Source organism: Oncorhynchus kisutch, linkage group LG21, assembly GCF_002021735.2.
Source record: "Oncorhynchus kisutch isolate 150728-3 linkage group LG21, Okis_V2, whole genome shotgun sequence".
NCBI classification, from domain to species: Eukaryota; Metazoa; Chordata; class Actinopteri; order Salmoniformes; family Salmonidae; genus Oncorhynchus; species Oncorhynchus kisutch.
Window position 1 is genome coordinate 14,372,327 of NC_034194.2, and position 16,514 is coordinate 14,388,840.

Consider the following 16,514-nt stretch of genomic DNA (forward strand, 5'->3'; position numbering starts at 1 on the left):
AAAGTCCTCAACAGTGGCACTTGGAGTATTGTTATATTCTCCTAAAAGAAGAATAGCACCTTTTTAGGGACAGCTCTCATAACAATTTGATACTCCTCAGGAGTGAATGTAACATTGTGTGTTCTCATGAATTCTGGATAATCATACAGTTGGCCATCATTATTCAATAATTGTTTCACCCAAATAATGTTGTTGTCGAACCAGTTCTGGAAAAACAAAGACTTGTTTTTGTATTTTATGTCTTTATTATTCCAGATTGTATATCTATGTCAGGGAAAATTGTGTTTGTACATGAGGTTCCAAGTTAGAAGTACTTGTTTATGAACTTTTGCAAGCCTAGTTTTGTATCCTTTTAATCGTAAATATTATATTAGAGGTTTTAAAATCCAGAGCATTCAGCCCTCCCTCACTTTGGGTGCTACATATTACCGCTTTTCTTAAATAATGAGGTTTGTTGCCCCATGTGAAGTTAAATAATTTAGTATCAACCATTTTAGTTACTGACAGAGGAACATCCAAGGCAAGGGAGGTGTAAACTAATCTGGACAGACCTTCAGACTGTGATAAAAGTACATGTCCAGAATAAGAAAGATCTCTTAATAACCAGGAGTTAAATCTGTTTCCAATGTCCTCTACAAAAGGAGAGAAATGTAAGTTGTCCCTTTCTTTCTGATCTTTGCTAACTTTAATACCAAGATATGTGATCACATATTTTACAGGGATATTACATACTGAATTTAAGTCACATCTTTTCAACGCAAATAATTCACTTTCCTAATATTCAGAGATAAACCTGATACATGGGGGGGGGGGGGGGGGGGGGCAGTGCCCCTGTGACAACAATTTTGGACCCCCTTGAGGCCCCCCTACATGTGGAGTATGCAATAATTTTTACATAACTAATTTTTGCTATCATTCTTTGTTTTTTACATTCATTATTAGACAGAAAATGCAAATACATTGTTGAATGATTATGAACATGGTCTTTTTCCTGCTAATGCCTGCAATGCAGTGAAGAAAACGATATGACAACAATAACGTCTAATGCAACAGGCCCCTCTAACAGTACAACTGGCCCCAGCTTACCCCCCCCCCCCCCCCCCAGTTGAAATGGTCTAGAACCGCCACTGGATACAGGTACGCTATTATTGCACTGCAGGCGGTGCAATGGAAGTAAACACCCCTTGCGGGTTGCGCTCAAAGTGCACACAGGTCTCCTCAGCAGCAGATTGAGAAATTAAAGTAGGCTAACCAGGAAACATGGTGACTGTTGGCCTCGTGCAATAAATCGCTTTATTTTACCTTTGGTCAGGGTGTTTTTGTGCTATTCCAGTCCAAAGACCAGGGTTGACAAGACGTTTCTGGAATGAGTGAAACTTTTTAGGATCCAATCTATGATGTGAAATTCGTTCTAACCGAAGTGGAATATTAACGCCAAAAGGGACGGCTAACATTTTATTTGATCACAACATGGTTTAGTATGATAAACCAGTGAGTATTCACAATGGACATTCTAGGTAGGCGCTTGTGGTGTTGTCCGACTGTTTTCCCGTGTTTTAATAAACCGCCGTCAGAATCAGAGCCGGGGAAGGAGAACAGCGAAATCGTGGTGATCAAAAACATTCATGCGGAGCATCCCACCGACAGGGCTTTGCCACCAATACCCCTTGGGAGACCTGGCTACGTTTATATCGCCCTCTATGATTATGCTGCGCGAACCGTGGAGGACTTGAGTTTCAATGCTGGGGACAAGTTAGACGCTCTAGACAAGGGTGCTGGTGATTGGTGGTATGCAAAAGCACTCACTGGACTTTCAGCTGCCAAGAAGGGTTACATTCCAGCCAATTATGTGGCTCCGGTGGAGAGCCTGGATGCTGAGCCGTAAGTAGCCTACCAATATCCATTTAAAATGATTCTATTGAAATAGTTGATCTATGCTACTGTATAGACTAGACTAGAACAGCACCAGGTCAGGTTTGAAGAATGGTGGCTTCATTCAAAGAGGCGAAGAACAAAATGGGCTACAGAAAATAGAGTAGCCTATTAAAATTCATTCTACATCCCTTATAACCTTGACTTATTTTTGGGCAATTTGAGGCCAGAGTAAAGCAGAAAAGACTCACACACTTGAGGCATGTTCCAGAAGGCGGGGACACTAGCTTTCTGACACTCTCTTCTGTTGTGCTCATTTGATTAACCATCATAGCTGACCTGTTGGTATCCCTACACCACTGGACCATTCCAAGGAGGATCTGGCAAATATTTGTATACATTCAGTTTATGAGAATGAGCATGTTCTATGTAGCCTTGGTGCAATCTGGTGTTGAATGTTTATTATCCCAATTAAAAGATGATGAGTCACAATACTGTAAGTGCTTTGTGGATTCCTAGCACTTCCTCATAACCTAGTCTTTGATGAGGCCTCAGATTTGAGTGACTGCTCTCAAAGAAACACACAACACACAACTAACCAACAGTTGACATAGGCTACAGTAATGTCATTTTTTATTTTTTATTTCAAAGTGCTAGTGTTCGGTTTAATGCATGCCAACTTTCCATATTGCGAACAGATTAAGTCAATAGGCAAATGCCACACTATTGGCGCCGTTCCATGTATCTCGACCTAAGTGATTGGTCAAACAAGTTAATGATTGTCAATGACAAGGAAGTACAATGAATGAGTTAATAATTATCCAGATCAGGTTAAAAATACAAATGTAAAAGTGATTCAACTGTAAAGAGATTCAATGTACATGTAGCTGTGTTTACATTTTGACAACCGTTTGTAGGGTCAACACACATACAAGTGCACTGTTTAAATATAGAAAGAAACCGGTTAAGCAAGGGAATTGCACTTGGCATGACATGGCGTAGAGTTTAACTGAACTTTGACCCAAACCGAACAGGCTTTGGGTGTCTTGGTCAAAAATAATGTTTGGGTCATTGCTTTGAAATAATGGAACCGGTACTAATTCAGAAATGGGCTGTTCAAGAATTATGGAAATAATGCATCTTATCATACCCTATTAAAAACAACTAACCACACCTTTTCTTCAGTTTATCAATGCCAGTGAGACGTACATTTCAAAGTAAAGTGTTTCATATGTAAAATATATATATATATAACAAATATTTAACTAATGAGGGGTCCATCTTCTGAACAAAGTCAGTAATTTTATCTTGGGTGTGGCTCAAGTATTGTCCTGGTGATCATCCCCATGAAACTGGTTTTAGTTAAGCTGCAGTCTAATTTTTGCCTTTCTCAACACACTGTCTGTGGGAATGTATATTTGTTTTAAATTGAGCCTTTATTTAACTAGGCAAGTCAGTTAAGAACACATTCTTATTTACGATGACTGCCTACACCGGCCAAACCCGGACGACGCTGGGCCAATTGTGCGCCGCCCGATGGGACTCCCAATCACGGCCGGTTGTGATACATCCTGTGAAACCTTGAGGGTTTTGTCTTGGTAATCAGGACTTGTTTGACTGAAGTATCACGGTCTCATAGTGTACATAAACTAATGAACTTGATCAGTGGATGCCTATAGTATCAATCATATAGATCTGTTTGATGTATTGTTAAAAACCCTAAGCTAAGTGAACACCTTAATGTACCTACCCACCAAGTAAATATCACTGTGCAGTGCCAGTGAATATCTATGATGCTGGGGTTGACTGTTGTTTCCTCCTGTTCTGCTATACAGGTGGTACTTTGCAGACACCAAGAGAGTGGATGCTGAGAAGCTGCTTCTTTCTGAGGGGAACCAGCATGGATCCTTTCTCATCAGACAATGTGAGAGTCAGAAAGGAGAGCTCTCACTCTCAGGTAAGTTTCAGCGTTGTTGTCTTGTACTTGTCGCTTCTGCAAGAGACTAAAGCTCAGATCTGTCCCCCCGCCAAATATGTGCTCTCACAATATGCTCTTGGAACAGGTTTTGAATGACTGTGATGTTTGACACATTTTGTGTCTTCGCTCTATTGTTCAGGATTGTATTTTGTGTTTTTATTTTTTCGATCAGTCTATTTCCGTGTGATCCCGGTACGAGGAGGGAACTCGATGCACAAATAACTCGAGTTGTTTCTTCATTCCTGAACAATCCCCGCCTCACTCTGGGTAAATCACAGCCTCCCATAGTGCACTGAAGTGTTTGATGGTTCAAGGTCATAAAGTTAAACAAATAGGGAGACCTCTACTTCTCAAAAAGAGACTGTGATAACATCAGTTGAGGGCCACATGAGTCTGGCTGGCCTTTTCTGTCGGAAGGAAAAAGTCCCTTGCGTATACATTTACAGTGGTGTGTAAACTTAGTCACGACAAATGCAATAGTCTCATAGTAACCTGATTACAGGAAAGTTCAGTGGTGTTGTTATCTACCAATGCATTGTTCATGTTAATAATAGCCATATAATAATAGTCATATAATATAATAGTCATATAATATAATAATCATATAATAAAATAATAGTCATAATAATAGTCATTTGCGTTTGAATGTAAAAAGCCCCATGAGCACTAACTAATATATATAGTAGTTGGAGCACATTAAATTTGGTGTCAAATGAAGGCTAAGAGTTTATTTTTTATGTTATTAATGCATATATACATTATTCAACCCCCTAACAGTATGGGGATGAGGTAGGAAAATTGGGTGGGCTATTTACAGATGGACTATGTACAGCTGCAGCGATCGGTTAGCTGCTCAGATAGCAGATGTTTAAAGTTCGTAAGGGAAATAAAAGTCTCCAACTTCAGCGATTTTTGCAATTCGTTCCAGTCACAGGCAGCAGAGAACTGGAAGGAAAGGCGGCCAAATGAGGTGTTGGCTTTAGTGATGATCTGTGAGTAACACCTGCTGGAGCGCGTGTTCTACGGGTGGGTGTTGCCACCGTGACCAGTGAACTGAGATAAGGCGGAGCTTTACCTTTCATGGACTTGTAGCCAGTGGGTCTGGCGACCAATATGTAGCGAGGGCCAGCCGACTAGAGCATACAGGTTGCAGTGGTGGGTGGTATAAGGTGCTTTAGTAACAAAACAGATGGCACTGTGATAAACTGCATCTAGTTTGTTGAGTAGAGTATTGGAAGCTATTTTGTAGATGACATCACCGAAGTCGAGGATTGGTAGGATAGTCAGTTTTACTAGGGTAAGTTTGGCGGGGTGAGTGAAGGAGGCTTTGTTTTGCGAAATAGAAAGCCGACTCTAGATTTTATTTTGGATTGGAGATGTTTGATATGAGTCTGGAAGGAGAGTTTACAGTCTAGCCAGACACCTAGGTACTTATAGATGTCCACATATTCTAGGTCGGAACCATCCAGGGTGGTGATGCTAGTCGTGCGTGCGGGTACAGGCAGCGAATGGTTAAAAAGCATGCATTTGGTTTAATTTGCAAACTTTACATTTCCTCTGATCTTCAAGTAAATATGTTAAGTTTTCAGTGGAAATTTTTCAAAGTAGTCCTTGTACATAGTTTATTGGTTTGTTTAATTTTGCAATCAATATTTTGGGGGTTTGGAATTGAGTCTCGGCATCTTTCTGTTACCTTGGACTTGTAATTTCTGAGCGTCTTCAGTACAATGAGCCAAATCACCAAAAAATAATGTTTATCATGTAGGCAGCCCATTATTCCATAATGGCCATATAAACAGTTTCTAACATGGTACTTTCCCCATTTATTTACTCTTCGGCACACATTTTCATGGCCAGGGTTGATTCTACTGTCTTCATTCACACTTTGTAGTGTTCTGCCCTTATGCTTTTCTATGCATCTTTCAGTACTGGACCAGTGCAAAGTGAAGCACTACAAAGTAAGGAAGATGGACTCTGGAGGCTACTACGTGTCGACGTCCAAGAACTTCCTAACTCTGAGGGAGTTGGTGGAACACTACTCAAAACAGGAGGATGGTCTCTGTGTACGGCTGCTTGAACCATGTAAAAAGGTATGGTGTTCCGTTGACTTTCTTTGTTAACTACTGTACCATGTGGAGGTCGACCGATTAAATCGGAATGGCCGATTTAATTAGGGCCGAATTCAAGTTTTCATAACAATCGGAATTTTTGGACACCGATTTGGCCAATTTTTATTTATTTATTTAATATTTATTTAACTAGGCAAGTCAGTTAAGTTGTTTTCAATGATGGCCTAGGAACGGTGGGTTAACTGCCTCGTTCAGGGACAGAACAACAGATTTTTACCTTGTCAGCTCCGGGGATTCAATCTTGCAACCTTACAGTTAACTAGTCCAAAGCTCTAACCACCTACTTCTCATTGCACTCCACGAGGAGACTGCCTGTTAGGCGAATGCAGTAAGCCAAGGTAAGTTGCTAGCTAGCATTAAACTTATCTTATAAAAAAAACATCAATCAATCATAATCACTAGTTAACTACACATGGTTGATGATATTACTAGTTTATCTAGCGTGTCCTGCGTTGCATATAATCGATCCGGTGCGTATCATTGCTCCAATGTGTACCTAACCATAAACATCAATGCCTTTCTTAAAAGCAATACACCCGAAGTATATATTTTTAAACCTGCATATTTAGATAATAAATCCAGGTTAGCAGGCAATATTAACCAGGTGAAATTGTGTCACTTCTCTTGCGTTCATTGCAATCAGAGTCAGTGTATATGCAACAGTTTGGGCCGCCTAATTTGCCAGAATTTTACGTAATTATAACATAACATTGAAGGTTGTGCAATGTAACAGGAATATTTAGACTTATGGATGCCACCCGTTAGATAAAATACGGAACGGTTCCGTATTTCACTGAAAGAATAAACGTCTTATTTTCGAGATGATAGTTTCCGGATTCGACCATATTAATGACCTAAGGCTCGTATTTCTGTGTGTTATGTTATAACTAAGTCTATGATTTGATAGAGCAGTCTGACTGAGCGATGGTAGGCAGCAGCAGGCTCGTAATCATTCATTCAAACAGCACTTTTGTGCGTTTGCCAGCAGCTGTTTATGACTTCAAGCCTATCAACTCCCGAGATTAGGCTGGTGTAACCGATGTGAAATGGCTAGCTAGTTAGCAGGGTGTGCGCTAATAGCGTTTCAAACGTCATTTGCTCTGTGACTTGGAGTGGTTGTTCCACTTGCTCTGCAAGTGTGGAGCGATGGGTAACGCTGCTTCGAGGTTGGCTGTTGTCGTTGAGCCCAGGTAGGAGCGAGGAGAGGGACGGAAGCTATACTGTTACACTGGCAATACTAAAGTGTCTATAAGAACATCCAATAGTCAAGAGAGAAATAGTCCTATAATAACTACAACCTAAAACTTCTTACCTGGGAATATTGAACACTCATGTTAAAAGGAACCTCCAGCGTTCATATGTTCTGAGCAAGGAACTTAAACGTTAGCTTTCTTACATGGCACATATTGCACTTCTACTTTCTTCTCCAACACTTTGTTTTTGCTAAATTGATTTTATTGATATATTATATTAAGTTAAAATAAGTGTTCATTCAGTATTGTTGTAATTGTCATTATTACATAAAATAAAATACAAATCGGCCGCTTAAATCGGTATCGGCTTTTTTGGTCCTCCAATAATCGGTATCTGCTTTTTTGGTTCTCCAATAATCTGTACCGGCGACCTCTAGTATCATGTGATTGCGATAAATCAGATTTGTTTAGTGGCCCTCTTGATCTGAATTGATGTACACGCACTTTATGGAATTAATGTGCCTGGCAAATTTGCTAAAGATATCCAGATCACATAAACCCTCTTAAAATATTGGGCCTAATACAATAGCCTGATGCTGTTCCGTGTCAACCATGTATAGCACCATTAACCGTTCAAGGAAAATAGAACAAAAGTCATGTGGTTTTCCTGAACAGTAAAGAGAACAGGGTGTCAGGTTCTACTTTGGGACAGTTCCTCTGTCTCTGCTGATTTGTTGTATCTCTCGTGTCAGATGGAGGCGCCTCAGACCCATGGTCTGTCCTACAACACTGCCGACCACTGGGAGATAGACCGGACGTCTGTCAAACTGCTGAATAAACTGGGCGCTGGGCAATTTGGAGAGGTTCATGAAGGCCTCTGGAACGACACCACTGCAGTAGCAGTGAAGACCCTCAAACCTGGTAAATAGCCTGTACAACACAAACACAGGACTCAAACCCATAAAATCACGTTATTTCAAATCCTTAATTTTGCATCTCCTTAAAGTTCCAATGCAGTTGTTTTTATCTCAATATCAAATCATTAAGTATATATACACTGAACAAACAAATATACTCAACATGTAATGTGTTGGTCCCCTGTTTCATGAGCTGAAATTAAAGAGCCCTGATATGTGCCATACGCACAAAAAGCTTATTTCTCAATCTTTTTCACAAATTAGTTTACATCCCTGTTCGTGAGCATTTCTCCTTTGCCGAGATAATCCATCCACCTGACAGGTGTGGCATATCAAGAAGCTGATTAAACAGGATGATCATTACACAGGTGCACATTGTGCTGGGGGCAATAAAAGACCACTCTAAAATGTGCAGTTTTGTCACACAACACAATGCCACAGATGTCTCTAGTTTTGCTGGAGTGTTCAATTGGCATGCTGACTGCAGGAATGTCTACCTAAACTGTTGCCAGAAAATGAAATGTTAATTTCTCGACCATTGTCGTTTTAGAGAATTTGTCAATACGTCCAACCGGCCTCACAACCGCAGACCACGTGTATGGAGTTGTGTGGAGGAGCGGTTTGCTGATGTCAACGTTGTGAAAAGAGTGGAATGGGCAGGCATTTTATCGCTGGAAATTTGATTGCAAAGATACTGTGACGAGATCCTGAGGCCCATTGTCGTGCCATTCATCCTCCACCATCACCTCATGTTTCAACATGATAATGCACGGCCCCATGTCTCAAGGATCTGTTCCTTGAGACAATTCCTGGAAGCTGAAAATGTTCCAATTTTCCCATGGCCTGCATACTCACCAGACATGTCACCCGTTGAGCATGTTTGGGATACTTTGGATCGACGTGTACGATAGCATGTTCCAGTTCCCGTTGATATCCAGCAACTTCGCACAGCCATTGCAGAGGAGTGGGACAACATTCCACAATCAGCATGATCAACTCTCTGCGAACGAGATGTACTGCATGAGGCAAATGGTGGTCACACCAGATACTGACTGATTTTCCTATCCACATCCTACCTTATTTTTAAATGTTATTTATATATATACATACATACATACATACATACATACATACATACATACATACATACATACATACATACATACATACATACATACATACATACATACAGTTGAAGTTTACATACACTTAGGTTGGAGTCATTAAAACTCGTTTTTCAACCACTCCACAAATTTCTTGTGAACAAACTATAGTTTTGGCAAGTCGGTTCGGACATCTACTTTGTGCATGACACAAGTAATTTTTCCAATAATTGTTCACAGACAGATTATTTCACTTATAATTCACTGTATCACAATTCCAATGGGTCAGAAGTTTACATACGCTAAGTAGACTGTGCCTTTTAAACAGCTTGGAAAATTCCAGAAAATGATGTCATGGCTTTAGAAGCTTCTGATAGGCTAATTGTCATAATTCGAGTGAATTGGAGGTTATACCACTTCGATGTATTTCAAGGCCTACCTTCAAACTCAGTGCCTCTTTGCTTGACATCATGGGAAAATCAAAAGAAATCAGCCAAGACTTCAGAAAAAAAATTGTAGACCAAAAATTGTCTGGTTCATCCTTGGGAGCAATTTCCAAACGCCTGAAGGTACCACGTTCATCTGTACAAACAATAGTACGCAAGTATAAACACTATGGGACCACGCAGCCGTCATACTGCTCAGGAAGGAGACACATTATGTCTCCTGGAGATGAACGTACTTTGGTGCGAAAAGTGCAAATCAATCCCAGAACAACAGCAAAGGACCTTGTGAAGATGCTGGAGGAAACAGGAACAAAGTCCTATATCGACATAACCTGAAAGGCTACTCAGCAAGAAAGAATCCACTGCTCCAAAACCGCCATAAAAAAGCCAGACTACAGTTTGCAACTGCACATGGGGACAAAGATCATACTTTTTGGAGAAATGTCCTCTGGTCTGATGAAACAAAAATAGAACTGTTTGGCCATAATGACCATCCTTATGTTTGGAGGAAAAAGGGGGACACTTGCAAGCCAAAAAACACCATCCAATCGTGACGCACGGGGGTGGCAGCATCATGTTGTGGTGGTGCCTTGCTGCAGGAGGGACTGGTGTGGATATATTGAAGCAACATCTCAAGACATCAGTCAGGAAGTTAAAGCTTGGTCGCAAATGGGTCTTCCAAATGGACAATGACCCCAAGCGTACTTCCAAAGTTGTGGCAAAATGGCTTAAGGACAACAAAGTCAAGGTATTGGAGTGGCCATCGCAAAGCCCTGACCTCAATCCCATAGAAAATTTGTGGGCAGAACTAAAGAAGCGTTTTTGTCGAGCAAGGAGGCCTACATACCTGACTCGGTTACACCAGCTCTGTCAGGGGAATGGGCCAAAATTCACCCAACTTATTGTGGGAAGCTTATGAAAGGCTACCTGAAACGTTTGACCCTTGTTAAACAATTTAAAGGCAATGCTACCAAATACTAATTGAGTGGTTGTAAACTTCTGACCCACTGGGAATGTGATGAAAGAAATAAAAGCTTTAATAAATCATTCTCTCTACCATTATTCTGACATTTCACATTCTTAAAATAAAGTGGTGAACCTAACTGACTTAAGACATGGAATTTTTACTCAGATGAAATGTCAGGAATGATGAAAAACTGAGTTTAAATGTATTTGGCTAAGGTATATGTAAACTTCCGACTTCTTCAACTGTGTGTGTATATTATATATATATATATATATATACGATCTTGTCTCATCTCTGCAACTCCCCAATGGGCTCGGCAGAGGCGAAGGTCTAGTCAGGCGTCATCCGAAACATGACCCGTCAAACCGCGCTTCTTAATACGCGCACGCTTAACCCGGAAGTGTGACGGAGGAAACACTGTTCAACTGACGACCGAAGTCAGCCTGCAGGCACCCGGCCCGCCATAAGGAGTCGCTAGAGCGCGATGAGCCATGTAAGCCACCCCCCCGGCCAAATCCTCCCCTAACCCGGACAATGCTGGGCCAATATTGCGGCATCATGGCCAGTTGTGTGACAGCCTGGGATCGAACCCAGGTCTGTAGTAACGCCTCACTCATTGTGCCACTTGGGCGGCCCCCTACCTTTTTTAAGGTATTTGTGACCAACAGATGCATACCTGTATTCTCACTCATCTGAAATCCTAATGAATTTATTTAAATTGACTGATTTCCTTATATGAACTATAACTCAGTAAAAACTTTGAAATTGTTGTGTTTATATTTTTGTTCATTACATGAAACACAGGAAAATCACGTTTTTGACTACACGTTCTCGTCACAGTGCAGGTTGGTTTGAATTCCAGCTCGTGTTAGAGTGCAATACAACGTATACATGTTCTTGATATCCTAGGCACCATGGACGCTAAGGACTTCCTACAGGAGGCCCATATCATGAAGACACTGCGGCACCCCAAACTGATCCAGCTCTACGCTGTGTGTACTGTGGAGGAACCCATCTACATCATCACAGAGCTCATGAAGAATGGCAGTCTGCTGGATTATCTCCAAAGTAAGAACACACTAGTGTATTGCATTGTAACCTACCTACATACAAGACCACTGCCCCTTCCTCAGTGGACCAGACCCTGGTTGTTGTTGGCCGTTTAGATTAGAACACCACCTCAACAATGTGTCTGTGGCAAGAGTTGAAATACAGTGCAGACGTTTCTTTAGCTTATGCAACTGAGTGATGTGTATCGGGGATGTTTTGGATGAAGTGTACATTTGGCAACAACCAAAAGAAGCTACAGTTTTGCTCCCTCTTCACTTTGTGTGATACAGTTGCCTGTAAAGAATATGCAACATGCATCATACGGGCCATGCTTCTATAGTTTGAAAGTTACATCCAGTGCATTCAGAAAGTGTGTTACAGCCATATTCTAAAATTGAATTTTCTTTTTAAAATGTCCTCATCAGTCTTCACACAATACCCCATAATGACAACTTTTTTATTTTTTTTGCAAATGTCTAAAAAATATGTTTTACATAAGTATTCAGACCCTTTGCTACGAGACTCGAAATTGTTACCATTGATCCCTGTTACCATTGATCATCCTTGAGATGTTTCTACAACTTGATTGGAGTCCACCTGTAATAAATTAAATTGTTTGGATGTGATTTGGAAAGGCACATACCTGTCTATATAAGGTCCCACAGTTGACAGTGCATGTCAGAGCAAAAACCAAGCCATGAGGTTGAAGGAACTGTCCGTAGAACTCCGAGAGAGGATTGTGTCAAGGCATGGGGAAGGGTACCAAAACATTTCTGCAGCATTGAAGGTCCCCAAGAACACAGTGGCCTCCATCATTGAGTTTGGAACCACCAAGACTCTTCCTAGATCTGGCCGCCCAGCCAAACAGAGCAATCGGGAGAGAAGGGCCTTGGTCAGGGAGGTGACCAAGAACCCAATGGTCACTCTGACAGAGCTCCAGAGTTCCTCTGTGGAGATGGGAGAACCTTCCAGAAGGACAACCATCTCTGCACCACTCCACCAATCAGGCCTTTATGGTAGAGTTGCCAGACTGAAGCCATTCCTTAGTTAAAGGCACATGACAGCCTGCTTGGCATTTACCAACAGGCACCTAAAGACTCAGATCATGAGAAACAAGATTCTCTGGTCTGATTAAACCAAGATTAAACTCTTTGGCCTGAATGCCAAGTGTCACATCTGGAGGAAACCTGGCACCATCCCTACAGTGAAGCATGGTGGAGGCAGCATCATGCTGTGGGGATGTTTTTCAGCGGCAGGAACTGGGAGACTAGTCAGGATAGAGGGAAATATGAACGGCGCAAAGTACAGAGAGAGTTGATGAAAACCTGCTTAGGACTTCAGACTGGGGCGAAGGTTCACCTTCCAACAGGACAAAGACCCTAAGCACACATCCAACCTGACAGAGCTTGAGTGGATCTGCAGAGAAGAATGGGAGAAACTCCCCAAGTACAGGTGTGCCAAGCTTGTTGCGTCATACCCAAGAAGCCTTGAGGCTGTAATTGCTGCCTAAGGTTCTTCAACAAAGTGCTGAGTGAAGGGTCTGAATATTTATGTAAATGTTAAAAATATATATATTTTGAAAATCCTGTTCACTTTGTCATTATGGGGTATTGTGTGTAGATTAAGAGGGAAATTTTAGAATAAGGTTGTAATGTAACAGAATGTGGAAAAAGTAAAGGGGTCTGAATACTTTCCGAATGCACTGTATATTTAAGATGATCTGATGTTATGGACTCACTGGAGACTGCCAGCACTCCTTGTGTTTTTCTCCCAATGTGAGATGCTGTGCCATAGCATGAAATATGCAGTGTCATTGCCTGTCAGAGTGATAGTCACCTCTTGGAGCGGCCATGTGAAATTGATGTTGGTGGCCCCGAGACTGTCTGCATTACATCCCCTATATTTTACTAGATGCCCTTACACACGGGCACAAATTCAGACGTTCGGCCATTACTATCAATTGTTTTGGGGGGGGGACTCTAAACTTCAGAAACTTTTACAAATAATCGCATAGTCATACTTTTGCATGCACACTGTTATTCTGGAAATTGTACTAGAACATTTGACTTAAGCACTCATTAGAATGAAATATCAGTTCTCTGACCATGGTACTTACCTTCTCTCCTCCTCCACAGAGGACAAGGGTACGCAGCTGGTAATCTCAGACCAGCTAGAGATGGCGGCCCAGGTGGCTGCTGGGATGGCTTACCTGGAGCTGCAGAACTACATCCACAGAGACCTGGCAGCCCGCAACGTTCTGGTGGGAGAGAACAACATTTGCAAGGTGGCTGACTTTGGCCTCGCCAGAGTCTTCATGGTGGGTATCGCTGTCTTTTAGTAATAAAAACAAGAGAAGGGGATATTTTGTTATTAGTCGGGACGGTTTGTCAAAAATGTAGTATTGAGGATTCCGATTTGATTCCTGTTGTTTTAGATGGAGAGTGACAACGTTTACGAAGCTAAAGAGGGCACTAAGTTCCCTGTGAAATGGACCGCCCCAGAGGCCATCCACAGCGGCAAGTTCACCATCAAGTCTGACGTGTGGTCCTTCGGCATTCTGCTATATGAGATCATGACCTTCGGTGGGATGCCCTATCCAAGTAAGACTTTTACATGCATGTTTAATGTATTACTCTATAGAAAATAAAGCTGGTGTAATCAGTCATTGTTAATCCTGTTGTTTACTACCGTGGAATTTTTGAGTGTACAATAATGTCAGTGGGCGGGGTAGAAATATTGTATGAGTAGCATGCACTACAGTCAACAGTAAAAAAAAACAACACCTGACACCCTGTCTATTTGTACACCACTTGCAATTTCAAGGGAGTGTTCATAGTTTATCCACACTAAATGCACAGCATCAGGTTAGATTGTGTTACCGTGTGAGATCAGAACTATGGTCCCCTGTTATTGTTCCAGCCATGACCAACTACGAGGTGGTCCAGAAGCTGCCCACAGGCTACAGGATGCCGAACCCATTACGCTGTCCCAAGGTGATGTATGAGATCATGTCTGACTGCTGGAAGGAGAATGAGAACGACAGACCCACCTTTGAGACCCTACAGTGGAAGCTAGAGGACTTCTTTGACCTGGATGTGACCTCCTACGATGACGCCAACCATTATTAGTACTGTACTGTATACAGGGATCAATGATGCTCTGCTCATGGGTCAGCAGAGGAAAGTAGGGTATGTCCACTGTGCCACAAGTAATATAATCAAATATGAAGGGTATTTCATACTCCCAACAGTTTGTATCTAGCATGCAGATAGCATTGATTTTAGCATAGTTGAACTGCGCTCTCCCTGATCACATTATGGTTGAATATCTATTTTTTGGGGGATTATATTTTGCGGTCGAACACGTGGGACCATATAATGTTTGATCAGAAAATATTGTTTGTGGAGGTTTAATTTGGCTGCTCATGTATTGTCATTAAAGAAAGTCCGACATGACTATGACTGATAATCCTCTATTGTAACTGTCGTTTGTGACACTCCCACTAGTTAAGATTTTGTTGGCCAAACTTAATGCACTTTTAAATGGGTGATACTGAGACTGCTAAACACACTAGATGCTCTTTGATGAAGTCACAAACTCTGTCCGTGACCCGGTTGGGCTTTCATAACAACAGCTGCTCTCCGGTAAGACTGATGGAGCTATATCTCGATTTGGCGAAATAGTTCTGCATTCACTCCACAATCTTCCACTGCTTGGCTGCCAAGTATTCATCAGGCGCATTTTGTTGGTTTTGCATGATCTACTCTGAAGCATGGTGAGAGAGGGCACTATGTCACTGAACACTCGTGAATAGATTGGAATGACCGAGTAATGCTGATAGAATATTTTCACAGAAAGAGTAGATATGATTCAACTGGACAGAATTTGATTTTTAAGGGAAGGATTTAGAGAGTAAATCTTATTGTACATTCACCTAATGTCTATGTATGTCATAGTGGGGATGCTGTTATTGTGCAATAGGAACTGGAATTGAATAACCGGGCAGACTGCTTGCTCTCCACACTGCAGTGGCATTTTGTTGATTGTATGATGGATCGGAGGCGTTGGATTGTGCCACCTTCTTTCTCACTCTAGCATGCCTCTTTCATGGATCAATGACTGGAAGGTTTTGACACTGGACTTATTTGGTGAGACCGGAATTGTCCAAGTGCTTGTTGATAATTACCAATCACTTTATAAAATATTTTATACGTTTCTAAAAATGGCTGATTTGTACGTGTAGATCATAACCTGTATGCAAGTGTACACTTTATCAGAAAAACCAGATTGTTTCCTTAAATGTGTTTATTGAAAGATGAATTGAATGTCATGTTTGATACATAAGAATAAGACTTTTGTTTGGTATAAATTTGTTTTAATAAGTCATCTGTGGTGAGAATCTACACTGAACATAAATCTAAATGCAACATGTAAAGTGTTGGTCCCATGCTTCATGAGCTGAAATAAAAGACCCCTGAAAGGTTCCATACACACACAGCTTCTCTCAAATTGTATGCACAAATTTGTTTACATCCCTGTTAGAGAGCATTTCTCCTTTGCCAAGATAATTCATCTGCCTGACAGGTGTGGCATTTTAAGAAGCTGATTAAACAGCATGATCCTTACACAGGTGCAACTTGTGGTGGTGACAAAAGTCCACTAAAATGTGCAGTTTTGTCACGAGACATCGTGTTGTGACAAAACTGCACAAGTTTTGAGGAAGCATGCAATTGGCATGCTGACTGCAATAATGTCCACCAGAGCTGTTGCCAGATAATTTCATATTTATTTCTCTACCATAACCCGCCTCCGTCATTTAAAAAAATGTGTCAGTATGTCCAACCAGCCTCACAACCGCA

At 41.3% G+C, this 16,514-nt stretch overlaps 1 protein-coding gene across 1 annotated transcript; it reads left to right on the forward strand.

Moving 5' to 3' along the window:
* The first annotated feature begins 1,155 nt into the window (after window positions 1–1,155).
* LOC109866598 (tyrosine-protein kinase SRK2-like) lies at window positions 1,156–16,152 on the forward strand. The gene is made up of 8 exons (XM_020455350.2): window positions 1,156–1,881; window positions 3,708–3,829; window positions 5,777–5,940; window positions 7,925–8,093; window positions 11,515–11,673; window positions 13,791–13,972; window positions 14,090–14,255; window positions 14,575–16,152. Exons 1-8 carry the CDS (start codon window positions 1,505–1,507, stop codon window positions 14,781–14,783), a joined length of 1,548 nt encoding a protein of 515 aa, XP_020310939.1. The 5' UTR covers window positions 1,156–1,504; the 3' UTR covers window positions 14,784–16,152.
* The last annotated feature ends 362 nt before the right edge of the window (window positions 16,153–16,514 follow it).